General features: G+C 41.7%; 1 protein-coding gene across 4 annotated transcripts in view; it reads left to right on the forward strand.

The window, feature by feature from the left end:
- The window catches only part of BLVRA (biliverdin reductase A), a 41,386-nt gene extending 14,348 nt beyond the window's left edge, over nucleotides 1-27,038 (forward strand). For 3 of the 4 annotated variants that reach the window (XM_021385777.1, XM_021385778.1, XM_021385776.1), the window contains 6 exons: nucleotides 13,184-13,315; nucleotides 14,984-15,103; nucleotides 16,398-16,495; nucleotides 17,876-17,983; nucleotides 18,702-18,873; nucleotides 24,457-27,038. In XM_021385777.1, coding sequence (XP_021241452.1) covers nucleotides 13,197-13,315; nucleotides 14,984-15,103; nucleotides 16,398-16,495; nucleotides 17,876-17,983; nucleotides 18,702-18,873; nucleotides 24,457-24,730 — 891 coding nt within the window. In that variant the 5' untranslated portion in view covers nucleotides 13,184-13,196 and the 3' untranslated portion in view covers nucleotides 24,731-27,038. Of the gene's footprint in view, nucleotides 1-10,530; nucleotides 10,553-13,183; nucleotides 13,316-14,983; nucleotides 15,104-16,397; nucleotides 16,496-17,875; nucleotides 17,984-18,701; nucleotides 18,874-24,456 lie in introns of those variants that run through there. The other variant, XM_021385779.1, reaches the window with a different exon arrangement.

Raw genomic sequence — 27,246 nt, forward strand, 5'->3', positions numbered from 1 at the left:
GGAGTTTGCTTCAGTTACTGCAAAGCTAGGCAAGTGCACCAATCCTGCCTTTGACAGGATATTATCCAGTTATTGAACCACAGTGGTTAAAATAAAATACTGCTGCGCATCTAGTAGACTCTTCTAGCTGTTTTTGGGTAGGTTGTGGTTTTAAAATATTCTTCTGAGCAGGCCATCAGCTTCACTAACACCATTGAACACCTTTGAAGGCAGATTGGGAGGAGTAAAGCATTTTTTGATCTGATTCACCTATTTGAGATATAGATGTGCTGAGATTTTGGATAAGGTCATGAGTTTTGTAGATGCTGCCAGCAGCCTCACCAATTCCTGTCTAGCAAGATTTAACAGAGTATGTTGAACCGACAATGCCTCCAAAATACCAGCACCATTCATCCTTTATTCTTCTTCAGCAAATCTTACTGCATGGACCCAACCATCAAGTCAGGTTTTCAATTTTAGTGGGTTTTGCATTCATTATGCACGTTCCTGCACAATGCAGAGATGCCTGATCTGTGATTTGTGGTATGTACTCATTTCTCTTTAGATGTTTTTTTGAATATTAGTAGTAGTTGGAGAGGATTGAGTTGGAATCTTCTCTTTTGTTGATGGCTGTTTTTAGGTCCTTTTGAGACTTTCTGTAGCAGTGATTCTGGTGATGGTGAATCTGTAAATAGACAGACAGCTATAAGTTGGGACCATTTTGTGGGTCTTTTTTTTTTTTTTAATAGCTTCAAGCTTTGGGTTAGCATATATGAAGGTTCAGGTCTAGGGTTGCTCAAAGCTATCTGACTGTACAGGCAAACTAAAACTTCCGAGTAATTCAGCTACTCACTTGTTATATAAAACTGCTTCTCTAGCTGTAGAAATCTCAGTGTTTGAAGGGGGTAGGCCTAGAAGTTGGAAGAGGAGATGGAGTTCACTTTTGAAATGTGTCCAGTTAAACACAAAGCATTGTCTTTCCTAAGACTTTACATAAGCTTTTCTGTAAAGTTGAAGTACTTTGGAAAAGTACTTTACAGAGTTCCTGTAGTCTTTGTATAAAACTTTTTAATTAACTTCCTTTTTTTTATTGGTATGATACCAAGCACACCCTCTAGTGGCTGATTAAGATTTTTTCAGTTTCTTGGGATATTTTTAAGAGGAGTAGCATGTCAGGACTGCTTGGCTGCTAAAGGACATAAAATTGGAGACTGACCGTGAGAAAAGAGGTTAGTGGCTGGCTAGTGGCAATTTTTGAGTTTTGTGATGGTCAATAGCATGAAAAATATTGGGTGTAAATTTAGCAGGAATTTGAGTAACCTTAGTTATTGCTCTTAATTCAGTACCTGTTTTTTTCCCCTACAGTAAAGCAATTGCTGTCATTGGTAGCTTTCCAAAATTTAATGGGAATTGAGAGCTTTGACTGCATTTTTCAGGTCTTGCTGAAAAGGGACAGACTGATGAAATGATGGAGGTAGTAGCCATTGTACGAATTATTTTTAAGATTACAGTGTTACGCTAAACATTATCTACTTTCAAAGTTATCTTAATCTAGTAATAAAACAAACTTTCAATCAACGTCACTTTATTTTAGAGAGTTTAAGCATTTTTCTGGGGTAGGAGAAGAGAAAGTCAGCAAAAAAATTCATGCTTATGATGGACACAGAAGGTTTCATCAGCCGTGGCAAGCAATATCTTTATAGTGACTGCAGGTAGCTTCTAGCAGGAGCGCTGTATTTTATTTATCTCTATCTATGTATATATCTGTTTGTTTATTTTTGGATGAGGGCAATTCTTAAAATAGGTCAGCCTTTCCCAGAGCTGGGATGCAGTGACCGGAAGATAGGTATCATCTCTTTGGTTGAGTTCATAAAGATATTAAAAGGACATACTTGTGGCTGGGTATGTGCTTTGTTCCTGTGACTACTAATGTTACAGTTAGCAGCAAAAGCTCTTATTTCCTAATGTAATTCTATGAGTATTCTCATTTATCAATTCTCATTTATCAATGGGATTACTCATGATTAAAACTAAGCATGCATATAATTAATTACTTGTAGGGCAATGACTTCAGTTGAATTTAACAGCAAGAAAAAAAGAAATATTTCCATGTTGTACTTTATATCATATTTTTAAATACAATATATTTTTAAATAGATATTTGAATACAGAATGTGGTTATACCTACCTTTTCTAGATGCCTGATCTGTGTGGGGTTTCCTACAGCAAAAGAGAAGAACACAGGTTGTAGTAATACCTACTTATTGCATTACATTTATTATCAGTAGGCCCAAGGATGCTTTGCAGTAGAGAGAGATTTCCCTTGCTTTAAAACTGGGTGGACTGACAGGGAAGAGGATCTGATTTGCTTGCTTTAGGTCACCCAGAGAAATTCTGGGAGAAAGTAAGAATACAGCCTGGAAATTGAGCTTTCCTGCAGCTCCCCAGCGGCCTGCTTAGCTGTGCAGAGATCCTGGTGGCTTTATTCTGGTTCTCCTTGGAAACCAGGGAATGTATATGAATTTTGTGGCTGCGCAGGTGTTAAGCAGGCAAGTGTTGGAGAATGCATTTTGAGGAAAACCAGATCATTCACTAGCGTTTCGTGTCATTTTTTTTTTATTTGAGTTAGAATTTACTCAGGCCTGTTTTCTCCAGCCTGTGTTCTGTCACAGACTTGAACTGTGGCAGTAATATTGTTTGATCCCATGGAAAAACAGGATCTGTGAATTGCTGATAGCTCCATACTACAGCTTATTCTCCTAAATCCTCATCTAAATTTGGACTTTACTTTAAAGAAATTGACACTTGTCTTAAAACATTTGTTTCCTCTTCTACCACCATGTACAAATTGACTTTCAAAAATTGTTATAGCACACTAAAGCCCAAAATAATTTTTTGAGATTGTTTGTGGCTCTTTCCTTTAGTCGTGTACTAATCAGCCACAGCCTTTTGGTTAAATAATAGCTCTGATGAGGCTGCAATTATGTGGGATTGTTTATTTACCCACCCAGAAGTTTCACAAGACTCTAATTCAGTCCAGAGTATTTCCTGGAAACTTAACATGGTAAGAATTTCTTTTTGAACGGTGTATTTTTTATGAAATCAAAACTGGATCCCTTCATTTCTTCCTCTTAGCTTTTTTTGGGGTGCCCAAAGGTGAGCTCAGTTCTTTCCTGGCCAGTTTCAGTGCTAGCAGTGTAGGTATATTCAAAAGGGGTTTGGCCATCTGCTGTCACCTGTAGTGACCAGTTGTCTCTTGCAAAGCTCTTACAATAGGCAAGGACCACCACTGAAACTGGTCCCACAAAGAACCATTATTCCCCTTACCCCCTCACTGAAATAATACAGTATCCCAGGGCAGATTTTCAAACAAAACAAGCCAGACAAAGAAGGACTTGGTTTTTGCTGCCAGTCTGGAGTTGCAGGATGTGGAGTGCAGTCTTTCTGGGATGTGAGTCAGGGCAGCCATGGACTCTGGAGCTGGCAGAGTTGCAACAAGTATGTTTTAATAAAATTTTCTACTCTGCTCAGTTATTAATGCTGAAGGCAGTGTATCAGTTATAAGTGCCGTCATTTATTATTAACAGTCACTTTTTAGTGAAGGTGTTTGTTGGGCACCTGTCATACGATGAATGGCTGGCTAGATCTCAATCTAGCTATACCAGCTTCAGCTTTGGCAGCCAGCTGGAAAACCAGGATTATATCAGAAAGCCTGGACAAGTAAGCCTGCCCGTAACTGTAAAACCATGCAAATGTGTTGTTCAATTTGCGTTTAAAAGCCAGGAAGAGAGGCCTGCTCAGGCTATTCCAAGGTATAGTAGTGCCAGTCAGGGTGAGAGAATGTTGTCTGATGGTAAACCTCTGTGAGAGTTGGTGCCTCGAAGTTTTAACTCACCTACCAGGCTCTGTGTGCCTGCCGGGAAGTTGTGGACTGAGGTGTGCTAGCCAAAAAGGGACGCTAGCAAAGGAGAAATGCTTGGGGAGGGTTGGAAAGACAGTTATAAACAGCTTGAGGACAGCTGTGAAACTACTAGATGCTGTTGCTTTCCTCTGAAACATGTGGATGGATGGTAAATGGGTGTGACAGGTTTTTGAGACAACTTATCTTTGGCTCTCATTTTTTGTTCCATTTGTGTTCTAGAGAGAAGTAACAGTGATAGAATGTTGGGTGTTGCCTTCTTGATAATGTCTTTCTTGCAAAAGGGTTTTATCTCAAGTTTGTCGCAAAGGCAGAGCAAAACCACAAACTGCTGCTCTAGCATGTTAGTGTTCAAACAACTACTTTCTTCCATTCTGTTTTTCCTTTTTTTTTCAAGTTCTGCCTTCAGTTAGGACTGACGAGGCCTATGTTGGGTCTGCTTCGAATTTGTATATACTCTGTATGTGCTGCAGCTACACTTCAGCACATCCAAAGATTGAAGTGTTTAAGCAGTTCCCCGTAGAACAAAGGGTATTTATGCCTTTCAAAAATGTGCTAAATTGGAGTATTTGTGCTGTTCTTCTCTTTTCTAAACTACACCAACAAAAGCTGTACTGTTCAGCTTCTGATCCAGGCAGATGTGTCTTGCTGTGAGTAAGACAATATAAGAGTAAAATGTGGTGGTGCCAGCAGTAAAATGTAACCAGCATCTCAAGTACAGCATCTTCAGAGCTCTGGGTATTTGAAATAAGAGATATAGCTTTGGAAGGGTCTTCAGCATTTCAGCTTGTCTTTTTTACAGTGACCCCTGCTGTCTGTCTGGTGTTCCCCTAAAAGCCTTTGCTGAGATAGGTGCCACAACCCCTGTCTGAAGGCTTTGCTACCGTAATGGAGAAAACATTATCTGTGATGTGTAATCCACGAGTCTGCTGCAAAAATAAGCTCTAAAGAACTTCCTCAAACCAATCTAGGATATATTAGGGGAATATATTGGGCTGGATCTAAAAGTCTGGGAGGGGTGAGGTTGCTGCAGCTCCATGCTCTCCGATCCAACCAGTAGTGTGGATGAAAATGTATTCCCAGTCAGCACATTCACACAGATCACAAATTTATACCACATATGAACATGTATGTTGCTGGCCACATAGATCACAGGCACTCAGAGCACATGTATGAACATAGCACCAGCAGCCTCATCCTGCTCCCTTCTGTGGCTGAGCAGGATGCAGTCTACTAGTGTTAATACATATGTATAGTATATACACATACATATATCCACCTTGTGCAAGGTGGATCCCTCTAGCAGCTGGGCTCAGATGCTCAATCAGTCCAGTAACTGCCCCTGCATCCTGTTCTTCCCAGTTGCTGGCCATCTGAATGTAAGAAGTCCTCCTCTCCCTGTTTCTCTTAGTAGTAGCAGAATACAATCACCAGATCACTGTACATATCATTGTATAATAGCTATATCTACTGCTGGTAGTTGTATTCTGTGTTTTTAAGTGGTAGGAATAAGTGACAGCATGTGAGGACTCTAGCTCTGGAGAGAGAGAGATTTAATGTAAGCAAAGATATGACTTCTGCAGAAGGGGACACTGGAGAAACTGGCAATTACCATTGAATAACTGTGGGAGTCAAAAGGTTCAGCTATTGAATATGCAAAATTTTGCTAACCTTGGTGGCAGCATTGTCTGATTAAGTACTGGTATGCAAGATTTCTGCTTCTCTTAAGATATTCTCTTAAGGGTTGCCCTCTTCTCACTGGTGACAGGTGACAGGACAAGGGGAAATGGCCTCAAGTTGCGCCAGGGGAGGTTCAGGTTGGATATTAGGGAAAAACTGCTTTACAGAAAGGGTTGTTAAGCACTGGAACAGGCTCCCCAGAGAGGTGGTTGAGTCACCATACCTGAATACGTTTAAAAACCATTTGGATGTGGTGCTCAGGGGCATGATTTAGTGGTGTGTTGTTAGAGGTAGGGTAATATGGTTAGGTTGCAGTTGGACTTGATGATCTTGAAGGTCTTTTCCAACCTGAGCAATTCTATGATTCTATATGTGTAGCAGTAGAGTAGCAGTCATTTGAAGTAGCACACTTAAAAAGACCAGACTGGAATTGCTCCAGGAAAGCTTCTCACATCAGTGTTATTGGTGATACTGCTGCTTCAGGTGACATTGATAGCAAAATATTTTGATTTCTGATGTGAGTCACTCATTTGTACTTGTGGGAATGAGACTTTGAAAACTACAGGAAGAATGTGTGAAGCTTTACTGAAACACTTGGTATGTGATGAGAGAAGGTACCTGGTCCCATCCTGTAGTGTGTAGATATGTCATGAAAAATATTTCAGAGTAGAGTGATAATTAAGTTCTGCCTTTTATCTTGCCTCTGCATTGACTTTGCATGGCCTTAGTGATGTTGCATCAAATGGAGGTAAAGCTTACCTGTATGAGCGCTAACAAGTTTTTTGAGATGTAAAGGCTGAAGTCCTGCTGTGATTGCACCAGGGAGGAATGCATTTGCTCTGTGACCAATCCTTTCAGACATATTCTATTGCTGGTTCTGTTGCTGAATATTCCTGTTTTACTACTGAATTTCCCAAGAATGCTTAGATAGGGAGTGTGTTTTGCTGCAGAGCTGTTTAGAGCTATCTATCCAGTGGAGTAAACAAACAGCACAAGCACAGAAAGTTCAATGGAGAGCAGGAGGGTGATAGGGTTATGATACATCTGTGTGGCTGTCAACGGTTTACGGGCGTTAGGCCCGATTCCGTGACACAGGGGACGGGGGACCCAGGGGCCCACGTCCCGGGAAAAGGGGAAAGGGAAAAAAAAAGGGTAAGGAGATGGCCCTGAGAGCAAAGAACAGCGGCAACAATCTGAGGTGAAACAAACTAATTTACTAAATAAAATATCGGAATGCAAAACAACACACTATAATACAATATAATTACAATTTAAGCTGATAAATCCAATACAGAGAGAGAGAATGTCCCAAAATCAAGGTAGGTCTTACTCTACTACCGACGATAAGACGGCTGGAGAGCGAGGTGCTGCCAAGACGAGAGACGGCGGAAAAAGGAACGAGGTCTCGTGATCTGCAAGTTCTTATACTGCGAGCTTTTATCTTTTCCCTCCGGCTGGAAAATGGTAACAGAGGAGCAAAGTGCCGTGGGGACTGTAGTAGTCCTCCTCTTCTGAGAACCAGGTATATCCACTACATGATGTTATGATGTGGAATACCAATAACCAAAAATCACAAAACCGTGACAGTGGCATAAATGAGCCTCTTCAGGTAGATGCCTTTCTCAGGGCAACTTTCATGTCATGCAGGTCTCCTGGACGCTGGACCCTTGGGTGCTGGCTAATGTATGACTGTTGCATCGCTATCTTTTTTTTTTTTTTTTTTTTTTTTTCTCCAGTACAACAGGAGCTTTAACTGAGATCACAGGTTTTAAGAAGAAGGCATGGAAGACCAACACAGCAGTTGATAGTTTGGGCTTCCTCTTTCATCAACTTTGTACCTGAAAGATAACTGTAATTGTTACCCTAGCATAAAGGTTTGAAATAATGAGTAAATTTTCATATATTCATCTGGACTCTTAGATGAATATTCCTTATTCTGCTTTGGTTGGTGATAGTTCCCCAAAACATCCAGTTTACCTTTCCTGCTGAGCAGTTTCCAGATATATTGTGTGAGCAATATGAGGTTAATAAAAAACAGCAGCAGGGATGCAGACACCATGATTTTTCTCTTGGCTATGCACATAAGCAAAGCTCTGCGGTGTGCATGTACTAACTGTCTCTTTCTGTGTGAATACTGTATTAACCTGGAAAACGTTGAGGAGCCTGCTACCTGTGCCACACAGCTAGTTGCTGTGGCAACAGGTTGCATAGTAACAGCTTTTGTTCTTTGGTTGAAATCATCTTGACTCTCTTAAATTTGACCTTTTGGGAGGTCAGAAGTTGTTCCTTGGATGAAAGAAGGAAAGCTCATCAAAGGAGATGCAAAAACATTGATATTCGGTGAAATGTTCTTTGTTCACGCAGTGGAAAGAAGACAGCTCCCTCAGCTTCTTTACTTACATGAAACTGATGTTATCATCTCACTAACAAATAACAGTAGTTCTTGGAAACAGGACGGCTGTAGGAGTTCAGGGGAATTTGTCTGCCATGCAACTCCTAGTCCCACAAAGGGCAGCAGACAAATAGTAACAGGTTAAAACTCCTATAATCTTGAAAATATCTGAACTTAAAATGAGGCCCTGATTTACTGATCAGGGAGTAGCAGGACTACTCCTAAGCCACCACTGACTGGGTCCTTATCTATACTGGAATCCTTTATGAATCAAAATGTAAATAACAACAACCATAGACTTTCAGAAGAGTGGTTTTTGGATTTTTTATGGATCTGCTTCACAAGATCTCATGGGAGGCTGCCCTGGAGGGCAGAGAGCGCAAGTACTCCAGTGTGCTGCAAGGAAAGCCAAATGGGACAGAATGCTGGTGTGGATCATTAGGAACCTTCTGACTGATCTCAAGTACACAAAGAAAGAGCATGGAGGCAGAAATCAGGCAGGACTGCCTAGGAGGGACATAGAGACAGCACCAGGCTTACAGGGATGAAGCTGGGAAGGCAAAGCTCAGCTGGAGCTTCAACTAGCAACAGGAAGGGCTTGTGTGGCAACAAGACCAAATGTGAACCTGCTGCTCTACTGGGCCAGAGACAAGGGAAAATTGAAGGTGTTTAGTGCCTTTTATGCCTTGGCTTTCACCAGTCTGTTCTCAGGCCTTCCAGGTTTCAGAACCTACTAACAGAGTCTGTGGTAATATATCATTACCCAAGGCAGAGATGGACAGTGATGTAGCTCTTTTGTTCATTGAACGTACACCAGCCCCTGACATCAGACATTACTGTGAGGCAAAAAAGCAAGGAGGGAAGGAGTGAGTACTGAGGGAACTGCAGCCTGGTCACCCTCACCCTGGTCCCTGGGAAGGCAATGGAGCAAATCCTCATGGAAGCTATTCAAGTATCTAAGGTACAAGAAGATGTTTGTGAACAGCCACTATTGGATTTACTGAAGGCAAATAGCACCTGACCAATCCCATCACCTTCCATGATGAGGTGACTGGTGCTGCTGACAAGAAGAAAATGGTGAATAGTTTTTAAGTTTGACTCTAGCAAGGCCTTTGGTGTGATCTTCTGTAGTATTCTTATGTCCAAATTGGTGAGGTTTGGACTGAGTAACTGAGCTGTACGGTGTGTGGAAAACTGGCTCAAATATTTGTGATCTGTGAAACGAAGTTCAAGCAACAGCCATCAGATTTGCACAGTCAACTAGTGACATCCCTCAAGGTTTGATATCATGGCCAATAGTGTTAAATATCATTACTAATCACCTGGGTGATGGCATTGAGTGCAGCTTCAGCAATTGTATGAGTAAAATCAAACTCTGGTGAGTGGTCAGTACACCAGGAAAAAGAGCTGCTTTTTTAGAGGGGTCTGGACATGCTGAAGAAATGGCACAGGAACAGCATGAATTTCAGTAAAGGCAAGTGTAGAGAGCTGTGTCTAGGATGGAATAACCCTGCGCACCAGTTCCTGGCTGGAACACCGGAAAGTACCCTGCAGAAGGTGGTGGACAAGCTGAACCTCAGTCCGTATTGTCCTCTTCTTGCAAAGGTCAGACATGTCCTGGACTACATTAGGAAGGACATGGCTACAGCTGCAGAGCTTTGTCCAGTTTTGTGTTCCCTGGTGCAAAGAAGTGTATTAAATACAAGAATGAGTCCAGAGAAGAGCTTCAAAGATGGCCATGGTAAATGTGAATATTACTGCTGCCTAGAGCTTTCTGATGGGAGGGTGTACAGGAGCTAGAGCCATGTTTTTCTGGGAGATGAGCAGTGAAATGGCAAAAGGCTAAACAGGAGACTCTTGAGTAGTTATTAGGAAGATTTTACTGTGAGGGTGGTCAAACACTGCAGCAGGGGTCCTGGGAGGATGCTGTATTTCAGTCTGTGGAGTCAGTCAGAACTCAACATAACCTTGATGCCACTAGCCCTCTGAGAGGAGTTTGGGTTGGACAGTCTCCAGAGCCTCCTTCTGAATGAGATCATCCTGCAAAATTAAACTGAGGTGGTTGAAGAGTGAATGTTATTGAGAACCCAGCTCAAGTTCTGCACGTGGGTGGAATGGGGAAATGGGTATTAGGGTTGTGCTATCCTACTGCCTGCCTTTTCTCTCTCTCTGATACCTGTATGTTGTGTATTAGGTGTGTTACGGTGCACTCGGGCTGTAACGCGGAAGGCCCTTCCCCATATGCTTGCTATTGGTTGGCCTACCGGAGAGGCTGTACTTCTTTGTTTTCATAACAAGGTGTATAACTACCCCGTATATGGCCTTTCGGAAGTAAGTGGTCAGAAGCGGGAGATTCAGTATGATTGGCCAGGAGCCTGCGTGAGCTTCTGGAACAGTCTAGTAAAAGATAAGAAATACTATATAGTTCTGTAGCTTTTACCAATAAATACCATTTTGCTGTTCATCATATTGATGTGCTTTGTGCAGCAGCTGGTCAGGACCGGGTATTGGTTCTCTGCATGCAAGGGTAATATGAAAAGGGTCACTGGAGTTCGGTAACACCTGTACATCTCTCTGCCCTGGTGAGTGCTGTCATCTTAGACCTCAAATATTTGGTAATAACATATTACTATAATCCCCTTGGAGAGCTCTTCCAATTTTTCTTGTTTCTTCTTTTATGTTAAACGTGTCACTGTATATTTTACCCTTGTACAGTTCAAGCATGTGTAAAGCAAGCAGAGTTAAGCAGTGACAGGAATATATATTTAGACAGGACCTTATAGAAAACCAAACTGCAGACATTACGTGTTTGGACAGGGGCTTGCTCTTTATGTAGTTAGTTTTTTCTTGAGGGAGATCATACGGCATATGCAGGACAGCTGGGGGATCAGGCCTAGCCAGCATGGGTTCATGAAGGGCAGGTCCTGCTTGACCAACTTGATCTCCTTCTATGATCTAGTGACCCACCTGGTGGATGAGGGAAAGGCTTTTGATGTGGTCTACCTAGACTTCAGCAAAGCCTTCGACACTGTCTCCCACAGTATTCTCCTGGAGAAGCTGGCAAGCCTTGGCTTGGACAGGTACACTCTTTGCTGGGTAAAGAACTGGCTGGAGGGGCGGGCCCAGAGAGTGGTGGTGAATGGAGTTAAATCCAGCTGGCAACCGGTCGTGAGTGGTGTTCCCCAGGGGTCGGTACTGGGGCCTGTCCTCTTCAATATCTTTATTGATGACCTGAATGAGGGTATTGAGTGCACCCTCAGTAAGTTTGCAGATGACACCAAGTTGACAGGAAGTTTCGATCTGCCTGAGGGTAGCAAGGCCCTACAGAGAGATCTGGACGGGCTGGATTGGTGGGCTGAAGCCAGTGGGATGGGGTTCAACAAGACCAAGTGCAGGGTCCTGCACTTTGGCCACAGCAACCCCAGGCAATGTTACAGGCTTGGGGCAGAGTTTCTTGAAGACTGCGTAGAGGAAACAGACCTGGGGGTATTGGTCGATGCTCAGCTGAACATAAGCCAGCAGTGTGCCCAGGTGGCCAAGAAGGCCAGTGGCATCCTGGCTTGTATCAGAAATAGTATTGCCAGCAGGAGCAGGGAAGTAATTGTCCCTCTGTACTCAAGCACTGGTGAGGCCGCACCTCGAGTACTGTGTCCAGTTTTGGGCCCCTCTCTGCAAGAAAGACATCGAGGCCGTGGAGCATGTCCGGAGGAGGGCAACAAAGCCTGTGAGGGGTCTGGAGCACAGGCCTTACGAGGAGCGGCTGAGGGAGCTGGGATTGTTCAGTCTGGAGAAGAGAAGGTTCTGGGGAGGCCCCATTGCTCTCTATAACTGCCTGAAGGGAGGTTGTAGTGAGCTGGAGGTTGGCCTCTTCTCTTGTGTAGCTAGTGACAAGACTAGAGGGAACGGCCTCAAGTTGTGCCAGGGGAGATTCAGGCTGGACGTTAGGAAATACTACTTTTCCGAAAGAGTGGTCAGGCGCTGGAATGGGCTGCCCAGGGACGTGATGGAATCAGCAACCCTGGAGGTGTTCAAGGAACGTTTAGACGTTGTGTTGAGGGACTTGGTTTAGTGAGAACTACTGGTGATAGGTGGATGGTTGGGCAGGATGACCTTGTAGGTCTTTTCCAACCTTGGTAATTCTATGATTCTATGATGGGCGGTGGAGGAAGGGACACCAGAAAAGAAGAAGCAGGGTCTGAAGGGAAGCTGTAGTTGGATGAAATTAACAATAAAAAAAATCCCAAACAAACAAACAAAAAAAACCGAAACAAACAAGCAAAAGAAGCAAAGAGGCTGACTTGGCTTGTTTTAAAGCTATTTTTCCTATAAATTTTAAAATTACTTTACAAAGCATTACTTGTCCTTGTGGTGGATGAACAGTTCTCATCTGAGGTTTGAAAGGTTATGCTAATTGACTTCAGCTTCAACAGATCAGTGCCAAGTCAGAATACAAGAGTTCATTACCAGTGGACTGGCCAGTGAAAGTACTGCCCTGCTCATCCTCCCTATGATGGGGAGTCTGTTGGGGTAGGGATATGCACTTGGCAGATACAAATCTTTAGGGCATGCCTGATTGTCATTAAAGAGATCACAGAGCATTCTTCATGCATGGAAATGTCAAGCAAGTGTCTTGACCAAGTTATCAGATGTTTGGTTGCATCTTGGCAGTGTAGAACATGCCAGCGGTTACATCAGGGAAGACAAGATGCATGTTCTTTGCTTCCTGTCTCAGAGTATTTTGGCTGTGCTGCTGTGCACTGTTACTGGCCATATGGCAGCCCAGGACAGGCTGTGTTGCATACGCTCAGGAAGTTAGCTGGCTTTATATAAAACTCTGCTGGATTTGCAGAACCTTTTGGCTTCTTTCCAGATAGGAAGCAATGATATAAATAGAAAAACGTCTCACTTTTGAAGTCTGCCATCCATTCATGGAAAGGAAGGACTTTGTGATGGGGCTGTGATATGCTAGCTGTTAAATACAAGTCTTAAGACCAGTTCTGTGATATGCTGAACCACCTGACCACATTTCAAAAGGATTTGAGTGAGCTCAGTAGCCTACAGCATCACATCTCTGTTAGCTACTTGCTGACATCTGAATAAGGTTCAGCTGTATGAAAGCAGAGTTAAAGAATTACCCATCTTCCCAGCTCCCCTCCCAGCTGCTTCTCTCCCTGCTAAATGAAAAAATGTTGTGTTTTTCTTTTTTCCTCTAGTCAGTTTAACAAAATGTTTGGGACTGTGGTGGTTGGAGTTGGAATTGCTGGCTTAGCACGGATCCGAGATTTGATGAATCCAGTGCCTTCCACCCCTTCTGAGCATCTGAAGCTCCTTGGATTTGTATCCAGGTTAGACATTTCTTCTTAATATGTAGTGTGTATATTGTAATGTTCCTTTCTTCTGGTGTGCATGCCTTTCCATGTGGAGGACTATAATTTGACGGGGGCAGGGAGTAAATATCAGAAGTTTTATATTTCTATTAATGCTGTCTGCTAAAGGAGAATTTATGAAAATATGTCTGTCATTCTGAGTGTCAGCTAAGAAATGAGTACAGAAAGCTTTGCAAGAGATAACAAATAGGCTACCTTGACGAGATACCTTGTGGAAATGTCTCTCTTTAAAATAAAAAATGAGAGACCTTCTCACCACAGAAGCTGTATGATAAAAAGAAATGCAGTTCTGTCTGGGTTAAATCTTCTGTAGGTTCAGGATGTACAGAGTTACAATGTGTACACTAATTAGCTAATGTCTGTATAAAACTTACAGAAATGTTTTAAAAATATAAGGTTTACAAATTTTAGAATTGTATTGAAGATAATGTTTTATGAAAATATTTATTGTAAAGCTCCTCACACTGCAATTTCATCATTAAGTTCTTTTTATTTTTTTTAAACCAGATATTGTAACTTTGTAGAAACGCCAATAATTTAGTACTGATAGTAAGGCTGCCTTTCAGAGAGCAGTGTTAATTTTTCTCGCTAGACTGGAGAAGTAGAAATTTAGCTTTACTGTTAGGCATATACTTCCCTCTGAGTATACCTGCTAGACTGTCTGCTCCATAACAGTAAAGCATAATGGTTTTAAATAGCTAAGGGGTACATGTGTGGGTCTCAGACTGTGAACGTATTTTTTCCAGCTATATTTAAATCATGTAGTCAGGTTGTTTGAGACTGAAAGGACCCATTAGGTCATCCAATTTATCTCCCTGCCAAATGCACTCCTGGTTCTCTTATGCCTTTGCAAGGGCTCCAGCTGGTCTTGAACGACACTAAAGATAGGATTTCCACAGTTTTCCAGCAGTTCTGTTGAAATGCACAGTTCACATGCAGTTTGCTTGTATATATGTATTGCCTTTCTCTTTGCATTCCAATCACACACAAGCATTGCCTATCTTTCTTTCCAAGTCCTGCTTGTGGCCTATTCTCATCCCCTCTGTCTTCTACCATAACACAACCAAGCTGTATGCTCTATTCTTTACTAATGCAAAGGGCCTTTGCTGTGGGTGCATGTTTCGCTTTCAGGTGGAGATGTGCTCAGTGTGTTGACCAAGAGAGCCTTTGCCTTAGTGCTGGCATGGTGCATGTGTTGCAGGTCACAAGCCATCACAGCCAATCATTTGTTTTGTCCATTGCATTGCATATGGTCCTGCCAACTCAGGTGCTTTTGTCCATGTGGCCAACACAAGGGAGTAGTTCTCCCACAGGAACACTGTCCTCCCTCAAGTTACTCTTTTAAAACTGCTCTTTTGTTATGATGCTTCTAAAAATGTGCTTCAACAGGTGGATGGCGTCTGTACTGATACCACCACCTGCACACAGACCCATCTGTTTTGTTCTTTTTTGTGTTCCACTTCTGTCTGTAAGTGCTTTGCCCTTACTGGATCACAAGCGTCCTTTGATCTGCCTTGGTTTACCTCAGTGGTCCATGGTAACAGTTTCTAAGTGCTGCTGCAGAACACGCAGTTGGGAAAAAAGGACTGAAATTATGTTCTGGTTGTGTTTATGCAAAATACACAGGAGAAGTTTTGGGAATATTAATGAGGTCAAGCAGATTAGCCTGGAAGATGCTCTAAGAAGCGAAGAGATTCATGCAGCCTTCATTAGCACAGAGAACAGAAGCCATGAAGAAACGATCAGGTATTTTGTATTGCTTTTTCTGTTGGTTTTCCTTGCCTCCACCTTCCATGTTAATTTAGAAGCATAAAGGGTCTTATGTAAAGCTGTTGCAGGAGAGGATGTGGACGCCTGAGGAGAAACAGAAACCTGAAGTAATGACAGTGACTTCCCTAAAGTACCACATAAGCCCTGCAATGGGCTCATAGAATCATAGAATGGCCTGGGTTGAAAAGGACCTCAAAGATCATCTAGTTTCAACCACCCTGCCATGGGCAGGATTGCCAACCACTAGACCAGGCTGCCCAGAGCCACATCCAGCCTTGCCTTGAATGCCTCCAGGTATGGGGCATCTACAACCTCTCTGGGCAACCTGTTCCAGTGTGTCACCACCCTCTGAGTGAAAAACTTCCTCCTAATATCTAACCTAAACCTCCCCTGTCTTAGTTTAAAACCATTCCCCCTTGTCCTATCACTATCAACCCACGTAAACAGTCATTCCCCCTCTTGTTTTTATGCTCCCTTCAAGTATGGGAAGGCCACAGTGAGGTCTCCCCAGAGCCTTCTCTTCACCAAGCTAAACAAGCCCAGTTCCCTCAACCTTTCTTCAAAGGAGAGGTGCTCCAGCCCTCTGATCATCTTAGTCGCCCACCTCTGGATCCGTTCCAAGAGCTCCACATCTTTCTTGTGCTGGGGTTGCCAGGCCTGGATGCAGTACTCCAGATGGGGCCTCACAAGAGCCGAGTAGAGGGGGACAATCACCTCCCTCTCCCTGCTGGCCACACCTTTTTCAATGCAGCCTAGGATATAGTTGGCCTTTTATTCTGCAGGCACACACTGCTGGCTCATGACCAGCTTCTCTTTCACCAGGACCCCCAAGTCCTTCTCTGCAGTGCTGAAGATTTAAGATGCATTACTTTCCCTAGTAATTCCAGTCACATACCTCTGGGCCTGTGTTTGATGTACATCTTAAAACAAGATTCAAAGCCTTTACCCTCAGATTATATAGAGGAAGGGTGCTCTGGTACCCATTCCAGATACTCCAATGTCTGGGAGTTAGAATTGCAGTGCTAAATGCTGCAGCATTTAAGTGATTTACTGTAGGTGAGTGAGGGAATTCTGTGGAAAAAAGTGAATTAAAACCCAGATCTCCTGGTGCCTAAACATATGGTGTAGTCACCCCACCATCCCTGTTGGGGAAGTTGCATTTATTTCTGTTACTACGCATTGTGTTGTGGAAATGAGAATCTGCTAGCACAGTGGTGAGAAATTATTATGACAGCATACTTTCTAAAGTCTGATCTTGTATCCCTTTCAGAATGTTTTTAGAAGCTGGGAAACATGTCCTTGTTGAGTACCCCATGGCCTTGTCTGCTAAGGCAGCCCATGAGCTCTGGGAGATGGCTGAGCAAAAAGGTAATGGAATTTGGTCTCAAGGCTGCAAACAGCATTACTTATTGAATAGCACTGAAGGCATCAAACCAAAAGGCAGGACCCTCCAGTCTTCTATTAACTACAGTATGCAAGGGAGTATGCCTGTCTCAGAGATATGTCTATCTAGGATTTAAGATGTGTGCCAGTGGGGAAATAAATACTCAGATGTCAAAGCTGAGGGTAAGCTACGTTTACCCTCACTAAAGGTCTCAGCTTCTGGTACTAATAGTGCTGTTGAAGAGAAGTTCTGTCACAGTGATAGTAGAGCCTTTAATAATCATAGCCTTAGGACTATGCACCTCCCTGTCCTTTCTCTGAAAATAAAGCTGGAAACAGCTCCCCTAGCTTCTAGTGTTTGTGTCATGCTGGTAACACACAGCTGCTTATGCTTTTGCGGTCCAGCAGGACATCCCAGTTTGAAAGAAAGTTTGTCCCCAAGCAAGACCTTTTTAACTGTGGAAAGCTTGTGGCCCCATCCCTGCAGTACCATGGATGAGAAGCTGGCAGTTCAGCTGAGGCCAGTAAACGAGGACATACTGGTCTGCAAGAAAAAGAACAATACTGGACAGAAGCAGAGTGCAAATAATTTGGACAAGCTGCACTGTTTATATTACCACTTCTTAAAAACATCCTTTGTGACTTCTGTCCTAAAATACTGAAGGTATAGGATTTCTGCTTTGTGCTTTCCTTATTCCAGCACCACTTACTGCCTTGTCGCTAGCCAAATGGCTTCCCATTGAGCAAAATACATACTTCTGCTCTTGAAGCAGCAGCAACTTCTGTCAGCAGCCTAAATTGACTCTCTTGGGAACCTACAAGAAAAACAGACACTGAATGAGTGCCAGATTTAATTTGTGTTAGATGGCAGCCTTTTTTCCAGAGTAGCCCAATTAATTAGAATGGAAGGGGTACTTCTTATCGTATTGTTACAATCTGGGTCTAAGTATTGTGCTGTGGTTTTTTTTCTTCATCTTCTTTCCTGCTACTCTGGGAAGAAGAATGCAGAACAGGGAAGTATGAAGGGAAAGAGGCCAAGAATTCGCCCATCTTTTACTCTGAAGTCTGATTTTTCAGCTTTAATTGGGTATTGGGTTTCATTGCAGAGTTTCTGTTGAACATAGTGGTTACTGTTACTGTAGTCACTGCATTCATTATCTCCTGAAAATCACAAACCCAAATCAATGCCTCAACATAAGGCCTGCATTTTCTTTTCCTCCTAATGTAATTTTCCAAGTTGTACATGAGAGCACTTTTACATGAGCTCCTGGTGGTGGTGGTGAAGCCTTTGCTGCTTAGATGTGTTTCATACAGAAAGTTCTTACTTAATCTGGCCTGATTTATTTATTTATTTATTAATGGCAGGTAAAGTTCTCCATGTGGAGCATATTGAACTTCTGACTGAAGAATACAAGCAGCTGAAAAAGGAGGTGGCTGGGAAAGACCTGGTGAAGGGAACGTTGCATTTCACAGGTCAGTAGCTGTGAGGAAACTGAAGTTCAACCAAATTTGTTGGCTTGCACTGCAGGGATGCCAGCCCTTCCAAACCCGACCTTTTATATGACAGTCTGCCTATAAATTGACTAGACACACAAGTATCACTTCTGGATATTTCCTTAAAATTGTAGAAGGGTCTGGAGAACACTTTTGCCTTAATAGTTGTCATCTGTGGCCTATTTCCTAATCTCTTTCTGCTACCACTTGTAAGGAAAGCAAGCCTGTACATTTCAAGGAGGAGGGACCATTTCTTCATCTCTCCTGTACTTTGGTGGCATCAACTAGCTCCCTCATTCCAATACCAATATGAGCTCCGAGGACATGTCCACATTTCCAGTGGAGACTTTTAGCCTTCCACACTAGTGTTTGGCCCTGGAAGTGATGGGAGAGATTTTTGTGCATTTTGTTCTCCCTATTCTATATTCACTTGTGAATCCACATATACTGTTCTGACCTCAGCACATCTTTAAGGGCTTCTTGCATACTTACTTTGTGCAGTGTTCTCTGTCATAGAACCCCAGCAGATCCATTTCAAGGTTGATCATGTTTGTTGACTTGCTACTCAGTTCATCCACTGATGGCCTTTCTATACCCTGGTCTCTAAGCCTGCAGTACTGCAGTCTCTTCAGCCTTTCCTTCGCAGCACGCATTATTATTTTCCATTTCTCAAGTCTTTCTGTTGCTATTGCACCAGGTAGCGTCCTCGATGAAACAAAAGCAGGGTTCCCAGCTTTCAGTGGAATTGCCCGACTGACTTGGCTAATTGACCTGTTTGGAGACCTCACTGTTACCTCTGCCACCAGAGAAGAGCAGAAGGATAAGAATTATTCTAGAATGACCGTTCATTTTCAGACTGCAAACAAGAAGTGAGTAATGATTATGGCAGCAGATGAGCCAGCCTGTTCAGGTATCATCTGTAGGAGGTCTACCTCCTTACTCTTGTGGAAATAGAATATGTTAATACTGGTTTTAGAAAGAGACCTGAGAGTATTTCCAGTAGCAGTCATGGTAAAGAAGAGCCACAACCAAGCAGTGTCTGTGGAAAAGCACAAGAATGTTTTAAAAGTTCTTTCCTGATGTCTGAGTGTAGGAATGGGTCCATAATGCATTTATGCATTTCCTTTGCTTTAGATTGAAAAGCCTTTTTCTTGCATCCAGAAAAGGTTTTCAGAGGCAGGATATTTTTTGTTTAACAATAGACATTCTGGATGTATGTTGAACACTAACCCTTGTTTAAAGGTTGGAAGTATATGACTATTTGAAAACCCAGTAGAGTAGTCATAGTACGTAGCTTGTAGCACTATAATGCTGTAGTTACGTAGTACTAGCTGAAGGTTAAGAGAAAATGACACATTTGAGCACTGCGTTTTAACACTACAGAGAGGTCAGCTCTTGATTAATGTCTAACTTGAAGTACTGAAGTTCATTTTTCCTGAATAGGTCATTAGTCTGTTTTCCATCGCTTGTTTTTTTTTTTGTTTTTGTTTCACCAGTCTGTCAGACTGTGAGAGTGAGAATCCAGTAGCCAGGATTATTTATTATTTTGTCCAGCCATTGCGATGACTTCCTTGCAGAAAACTCTTTTGATTCTACAATTTATAATACTGAGTTAGATATCCTTTTTGTTATATGTTAAAAATAACCTTGCTATAAACTAGCATGTTTTTAATGACCTTGCTATAAAATACATTTTTAAATATTTTACGAACATGCCATTCTGTGAATTAAGTACCCAATTCATTGCACAGTATGGTGCTGAATTTCGCTGGAAATTCTTCGTTTTGATTATTGTGGACCATCTGCATGGAAGTCATCTCCTTTTCAAGTAAGTTGAAGTTGGAAAAGATTGAAGCGTGCTAGAGCTGCAACGTGAGAATTGTCTGACTTTAAAAGATATAGAGACGTTACCAATCTCTGTACATTTCCTAGCAGGTAGGAATGGTGCTAGAACAATTTGTTCCTTTCTTTTCACTCACGTTTTCCTCTTCTTCCATAAAGTGTGTTCTGCCCTTATAGGCATATGAGAAGACTAGGGAGAACTGGGGAAAAGATGACCACATAGGAAAATATCCTGACCTATCTTTGTTCATAATGAATTACCTTTTTTTGTTGTTGCACATATGCAGAACCAAAACCTTAAAAACACAACAAATACCATCAAATACACAACAACAACAGAACAAAGATGAATGCTGACTGCTAGAAGAATTTTGAGTAAGTTTTTAGTTTAAAAAAAAAAAATAACCTGTAGAACTATATATCTGGGCAGAGAAAAAATCAAGGCTCATTTGGACCATTAGTTTCGCTGCAGATTTTGTTGAAGCACTCACTGAGCTCCTACAAAGCCCATTTCAGTTTACGATGGGATAAGCATTTTGTCTTAGTGATTTTTCTTCCTCTCTAAATAAAAAAAAATAATTTCTGTAGTTATGACAGAACAGAACCATCCATATACCATCCATGTTTGCCCTCTTAGCAATTTGACAGTAATGAGAGTAGCTGTAAAGCTCTGTGTAGAGTGAGATTTTGAACTAATTCCAGCAGGTGGAACTAGTGGATGGTTTAAACATTTCCCTGGCTGGCCTGTCTCTAGGTAGTCCTCAGCTGCCATGGATGATATTTACTAGGTACAGAGCTGTTTCTGGATTATTTTTCTTGCAACACAGCTAACAGATAGCTGTGAGCTAGAAGAGCAGCTAACTCTGCATGTGGGTCAGTCAGTCAGTATTTTGTTGCCATGAGAGTTTTCATGACCCCTGCGACAGTTTTTTTGTGCCTCTGGGATAACTCAACACTGGCTGGAAAGTTACATAGCATTCCAGTATGCCTGTTGGTCTATGTGCCGTATTTCCTGCTGACCTTCCCCCACTGACATCAGTGAACATACAACAGTAGGGAATTTGGCCCACTCTCCAAGTGAAGTTATGACCCATTAGCAATGGTGATGTTCTTACAGCTCTCATGTGCTCAAGTTCTATCTTGCTAAGGGATGGGAAAGTTCTGCAACTTTCCTGAAAGCTAGCACACCCTTTGAAAGACATAAATAAATACACTATCCTTGAGAAATCAGGTTAATTCAGCCCATTTTCTACCTTGGAAAATGCAACAGGTGCAGAGTGCAGCAGCCTGTGTTCTGCTTGTTTGAGCAGGGATTTGTGCAAAGGCTATGGTGTGTCCCTGCTGCTTAGCCTGCACTGGCTACTAATCTGTCACGGGTGGATTTTGGAGGTGTGCATTAACGTCCCAAGCTCAGCTATCTGTGAGATGACCTCTGCCTCTTTTGTGTATCCAAGGCAGTTGAGCTGACAGCCTTTCTGTGATAAAATGTTGAGCAATCCAGGAAAAGACAAACCTCAACTGACAGAACGGCTGGTTTGGGACTGCAGTTCCTGTCCTAGTTTTACAGAGCCTGGATTCACTAAATGTCAAAAATGGATTTTTAGTGCAAGCTGGAGAGAGAATGATCTGTGCAACATCTGTTCTGATGTTAGCTAGAAGTAAGGTCTAGTTCTTACCTGAGGTAAGGCAGCCCTTGTTGGTTGCTTAGTAAATAAAAATTACTGGTGTTTTCAACACATGAAAAAGAAGATGTTTAAAAGAAACAGAAGACATTTTTCTGAACGCATATTCTGACAATAACTATTTAAAATTGTTTGTATTGAGAATGAAGCTTATGAAGTATAAAAAAAAAAACAAAACTTCGGCCTCAACATCCAAAAAAGCACATAAAACATGCTCTCCATATCAATTGTTGCATGAAATATTAAGCTGAGTAGGCCCAGAATGCTTTCAAGCATGAAACCAGCTTAATTCTTCTGCAGGTACAAGGAGTATTTTTGTCATTTTGGTTTATTCAGCTAGCACAGTCCAACCAGCATGGTTACTTATCATTTGAGGCAACAGAGAGTATGAAAAGAAGATTATCTTCTAATCTGAATAAAATGTAGCTGTGAGAGCTCTGATGGTCTAAAATCTGGAAAGACAAAATGACTCTATAAAATCAATGCGGTTTTTTTCATAGTAGATAGTGTTTGCTTTTGATGTCAGTGTAGACGTGGTTTCTTAGTGTTTATTTAAACTCTCCTTTCCTTTCTTAACTGTCCGACCAAATCAGTTATGACTTTCTTTAGTTACCAAGAATACCGGGTTTGTTATTTTCAAATTAAACTACTAGTGCTACTAAATAACTAATTACATGCATTACCAGATAGTGCTTTGATGCAGATCTTAAATTGAAGTGGATATATTACCTAATAAAAAACATCAGCCTATTAAAAAATAATTTTCTGATATGAAATGCAAACCTGGTTCTTTAGCAACATATTATAGCAATAAAAAAGGACAAATTTTAATGTAGATGTTGTTAATTGACAAGTAACGTGTTTTAGTTAGCAGTCAAGTATAGTGTCTCTCTCTTTGGGAAAATAACTAATAATCCAATCACAAAAGAGTATAAATCTATTAGTAAAACCAACATTTCCTGCTCACAGATCTAAACCAGGGATTTCAAGCTTTTTTTTTTTTTTTAATTTTGCCTGACTTATGTGATTGTGCTTCTGGTTCAGTGGCTCACCCAAGCTAGAGCAGAAGACAGCATAAGTTTGAATCTGGTCATTGATGTGCATCTGCTCTAGATCACCCCAGAGGTGTGACCCCATACTAATATTGCCTATTTTAGATCATACTGTGTACTCCCCACTGTTATGTGGTAGAGATCTTTGCCTGTATCTGGCCAGTTATTTCTTCACCTTATTTCACGTTATTCAGCCTACCTGAGATAAAGCAGCTTCAAACAACAGTGGTCTGAACCCTCCGTGGGTATTTGCTGTCATAAGAAAAAAGCAGCTCTGTTGTGTCGGAGCAAAACCAGCCACCTCAGCAGCCTGCGTCTGGCTGTGGTCAGCAGGAGACATCTCAGGGAAGGAGAATGAGAATGTAAAAAAAAAAGAGAGGGATGCAGCCCACGTGCACCCTTGTGGCCTGCAGCGACACATAGCCTTAGGGCTTCCTGAAACACAAGAGGTTTGTATTTATTAGTCCTGTGGGGATTTCCCTTTGTGCATTTTTTGCAGACTGTGGTTTGGGTCCTTTTTTTTCTTTCCCTACAGTAGTTTAAATCCATTCGATTAGGTACTTCTGGCATGCTTAATTTGTAGGGCATGTGTGTATTGGTGAGTAAAAAGATGAGAGATGCAGAATCATAAAGCTGAGTGCTCTGCAGAATGTGTTCAGGGTAGACTGGCAAGACCTTCCTGATCTAATGATATTAAAGATGTAATGGGCAGTACTTGGAGACAGAATTTATTCTTCCATGGTATGGATGCCCTCATAATTTGTGAGTGGCAGACTAAAGTGGGCCATAAAGGACTGGAAGTGCCATCAAAAAACAAGTGAGAAAAATAGTGTGTACCTTCTAAACACAGGCAGTAGCGAGCGCTGATGTATGAGCTGCAGAAAAGTAATAGGATGATTTATGTAGATGAAAAAAGAGCAGGAAAAGAGGATTGTAAGTAGCTCATGTTGAGGACCATTCCTCAAACCTTCTGCAAGTGTTTGCCATCTTGGGCCAAGGAATCTGATAAACCTCTGCAGCAACACAGCACTTCCATGCCTTCTCAGTCATTGACTGAACTGGAAGTTGGAGAGAAAAGTGTGAGGACGTGTGAGCTATGGCAGTCAATAGCCAGCACACCTCTGCTTGCCTAGGAGTCTGTGGCTATCATGTGCCATAAGACAGAACTGTCTGAGAGTCTATGTAGCTGAAACAGGCCAAATTGACATATTCTGGCATAATATCTTGGATTGACTCAGTGCTATCAGTGTATTTGAAAAGTTTGAAAAAGAGTTCAAAGATGCTAGTGTCTGCATGAGACACCTTACTGTCTGACCAAGTAATCCTAAATAGTGCAGTTCTCCAGACAAACACTTGTCCCAGACAACTGGAGAACTTCCCTTAAGGTGCTTGCACATGGGTCATGATTATATATCTTACTGACAGTTTATTCTTGCTGGAGGAATGACTAAATATTGAGGGCCTTGCAAATTTAGCTGTGATTAAATCACAAAGTACTTGGATGTTTAACTGCACTTTTCATCCAAATCCACAACTGAATGAATGGATTAAACTTCTCTAATCCTCTCAAGATGGCTAAACATGTCTGGCTTCACTGTGCATAGGGAAAACAAAGCTGGAGAGAGTTTAGGTGGTATGCTGAAAACAGTGGCATGTAGCAGTAGCAGAGTTAAGACTATAACATGGTGTTCAGCTAGATAAACAGCCTCAAGCCTTGTTAATCAGAACATCTTAATTGAAAATGAAGTGACTGAAATTTTAAAAAGGTGCATTTATTAGGGCATTTTCTATAAGTACTGAAAAACATGCTTAAAGTATAACTGTTGATTCAATTTCTTCATAAATACTCTTTTGTTTCACTGTTTCTACATACTAGACCTCTGACTTGGATTGAAGAAAGAGGACCGGGGATGAGACGTGAAAAGAAAATCAATTTCTGTTTCACCAGTGGTTGCCTGGAGAACTTCCCTCAAGCCCCAAGGTCTGCTGTGGGCCTTTTCATGCAGGATCAGAACCTCTTTGCCAAAAAACTTCTGGGACAGATATCCAGGGACAAGCTGGCTTCTGAGAAATGGCGAATTTTGCGGTGTCTTGACCTTGCTGGGATGATTCAACAGCAATGTGAACAGCCAGAGAAAATCTGTTCTTGAGGCTGCTCTTCCAGGGGGAACGTAGCAGACAGGAAAGCTGTAGGTCTAGAGCTCAGTGTTGCCATCAGGCAATTGCTGTTTCTGCTTCATTACATTCTCTTTGACTGAATGTGACTCCTAGGTTCTCTATGTGGACTGGAGAGCCTGGGCTATGCCCCATGCCTCATGGTGTTTGCTAGAGCAAAGCAACATGTTACCCTGCTCTGATGCACTGCTGTCCTTTCAGGCAGATAGGAAGCTAGCAGTAACAAGCTTTCTTGTGGTTGCTTCCAAGCAATTCAGTTGGTAATGTCCCTGAGATCAGATAATGGAAGATATGTGACATGATTTTCCTTCCTGAGTATTCTTTCTCTTCTGTTTAGAAATGTCTAAAAATGAGACACATAGGATTATCTAGAACAAAGCTCTAAATGAGTTTTCCACCTCTTTGCTTGATCTGCAAAAGTTATGCCACCTGAGACCCAACCTTTCTTCTGGATGGCCTGAACTGTTTCGTGTGTTTGCTCTAATTAGTAGTTGTGCCTGCTTTGTTTTGTGTTTCACTCTGGAAGTCATCTACCTTCAAACAGAATCTATAATGTTATCAAACCAGAACAGAAATATCTTGTTTCTGAAAGATGCCATGTTGAGTTCATTCTGTTTCTGTGGTGTCCTTTGCCAACACAGAAATGTTTTTCCAGCAGAGATTAAAACAATACGTTAAATCAATGCATCACCTGATTACTTTCCTTTTTCTTTTTTTTTGTGTTGGAAGCATCGTGTTATTGACCTTCATTTGTGTTCTGTATCTGATTCAGCTTGTGAGTGATTTCTCACCTAAAAATAATATATGTCCTGATATTAAGAAAAAACGAACTAATGTTCTCCTGGAAACAGTAAAATTCATTAGAAATAGTGATAAAATTAGAATAGAACTGAAGAAAATGGAGCAATTTGCAAATATAGCCATGCAATTACCAAGTATCACACCTGTGGGGATGGATGTGTAGCATTTTACAGTAGTCCCAGGGTCACATATGAAGACATTATCACTTCCCTAAAGAATCGTTTTATTTGAGAAGAAGCCTAAACAGTGCACAAAACTATTAACGATTTCTCTATTTGCCTTTTATTTTCTAATTACAGTATTTTCCTATGCTGTATTAATATAGTAGCAAACTTCAGTCTGTACAGTTGTTCTCTCAAATATAGAACCATCATCTCCTCACTATGTTATAACTTTGGCAATTTTGAATAAGGAGTTTGTATGTTGTGAATGTGTAGGTAACTACTACCACACAGTACTAGTGGAAAAAGGTTTTCCTTTAGGTCAATCGTGTTCATTCTAAAGTTGGATACAATTCAGTTAGAGTTTGAAACAGGGAAGGAAAGAAAGACTGCATTTTTTCCGAATAATTCAGATTTTAGGAGCAAATAGGCCTTGATATGTGAATGAGTTCTCCATACAAAATATGTTTGAATCTATTCTATCTGTTAAAATAAGTGAAAAGCATTTCAAGTGTTTGAAATCCACACGTGTTGCTAGCAGATCTGTGCAGGCAGATCACGTGCTTGTCCACCCAAACCTTACCTAGCATTCTCAGGAACTCATTTATGAATGTAATGGACTTTACCTGGGTGGACCTGATGCTGAGTGAGTGGGAAGGATTTTATCCTAACTGGATTCGTGGAAAAACACAAAAAGTCCATCCTGGATCAAAATGAAATCAAAATCTGCTGTGTATGTGTATCTGCTATGTATGATGGCACGTACTATTTCCTGTTTACTGTTGAACTCCTTATCTGTGAGTGTGGGGTGAACACCACTTGCTAATTGACAGTGGGTAGTGAGGGAGGGACAGCAAAGGGAAGGGAGATTTCACACTTTCCATAAGCATCAAAATTAACCACTAAGTCTCCCTGGGGCTGCTCTGTAGTTACTGGCAAGAGCTGTAGTGAGTTATATTCCTCTAAGGAATAGAAAATAAGCTTGTGGGAGCTGTAGAGCAGCAGTGTAACCGTTCAGTGAATCACCCTGGAGAAGCCAGTTTCTGTAGCAAGTGCTTGGGGAAATTAGCTGGTTATTTTGAGCTGATGGAGGCAGATTCTGGGTATCCTGTGCTGTCCTCCATCCCCACTATTCCTCCCAGCTGACCTACTGCACTTAAAAGCCTGGAGCACTCAAACTGCTTTTTCTTTGACGTGGTGAATTTGCTGATGTACTGCTGTGGTTTGTATACAAGAGGTACTGGATATCAAGTTTCAAATGTATATATTGCTTAACCAGATGTCAAACTCACCAATAAAAGAACTGGAGTTCTTAATCATTCCTTTTAGTTCTGTTGTCCTTCATTAGCAATTCCCATTATCTGTGCTGAAAGTGTCTCTGTCCCAGCCAGTTCTGTTCCCCCTTTCACTCCTTAAGTCCTGTGGAGTCCTGCCAGTAACTACGTGCTGTGATCCTATTCTAAAGCCTGCAGCTGTCTCCTCCTGTTTCAGAGTTTTGAATACAAGTGTCCTGGGGTCAGTGACCTTAT

Source organism: Numida meleagris, chromosome 2 (assembly GCF_002078875.1).
Source record: "Numida meleagris isolate 19003 breed g44 Domestic line chromosome 2, NumMel1.0, whole genome shotgun sequence".
NCBI lineage: Eukaryota > Metazoa > Chordata > Aves > Galliformes > Numididae > Numida > Numida meleagris.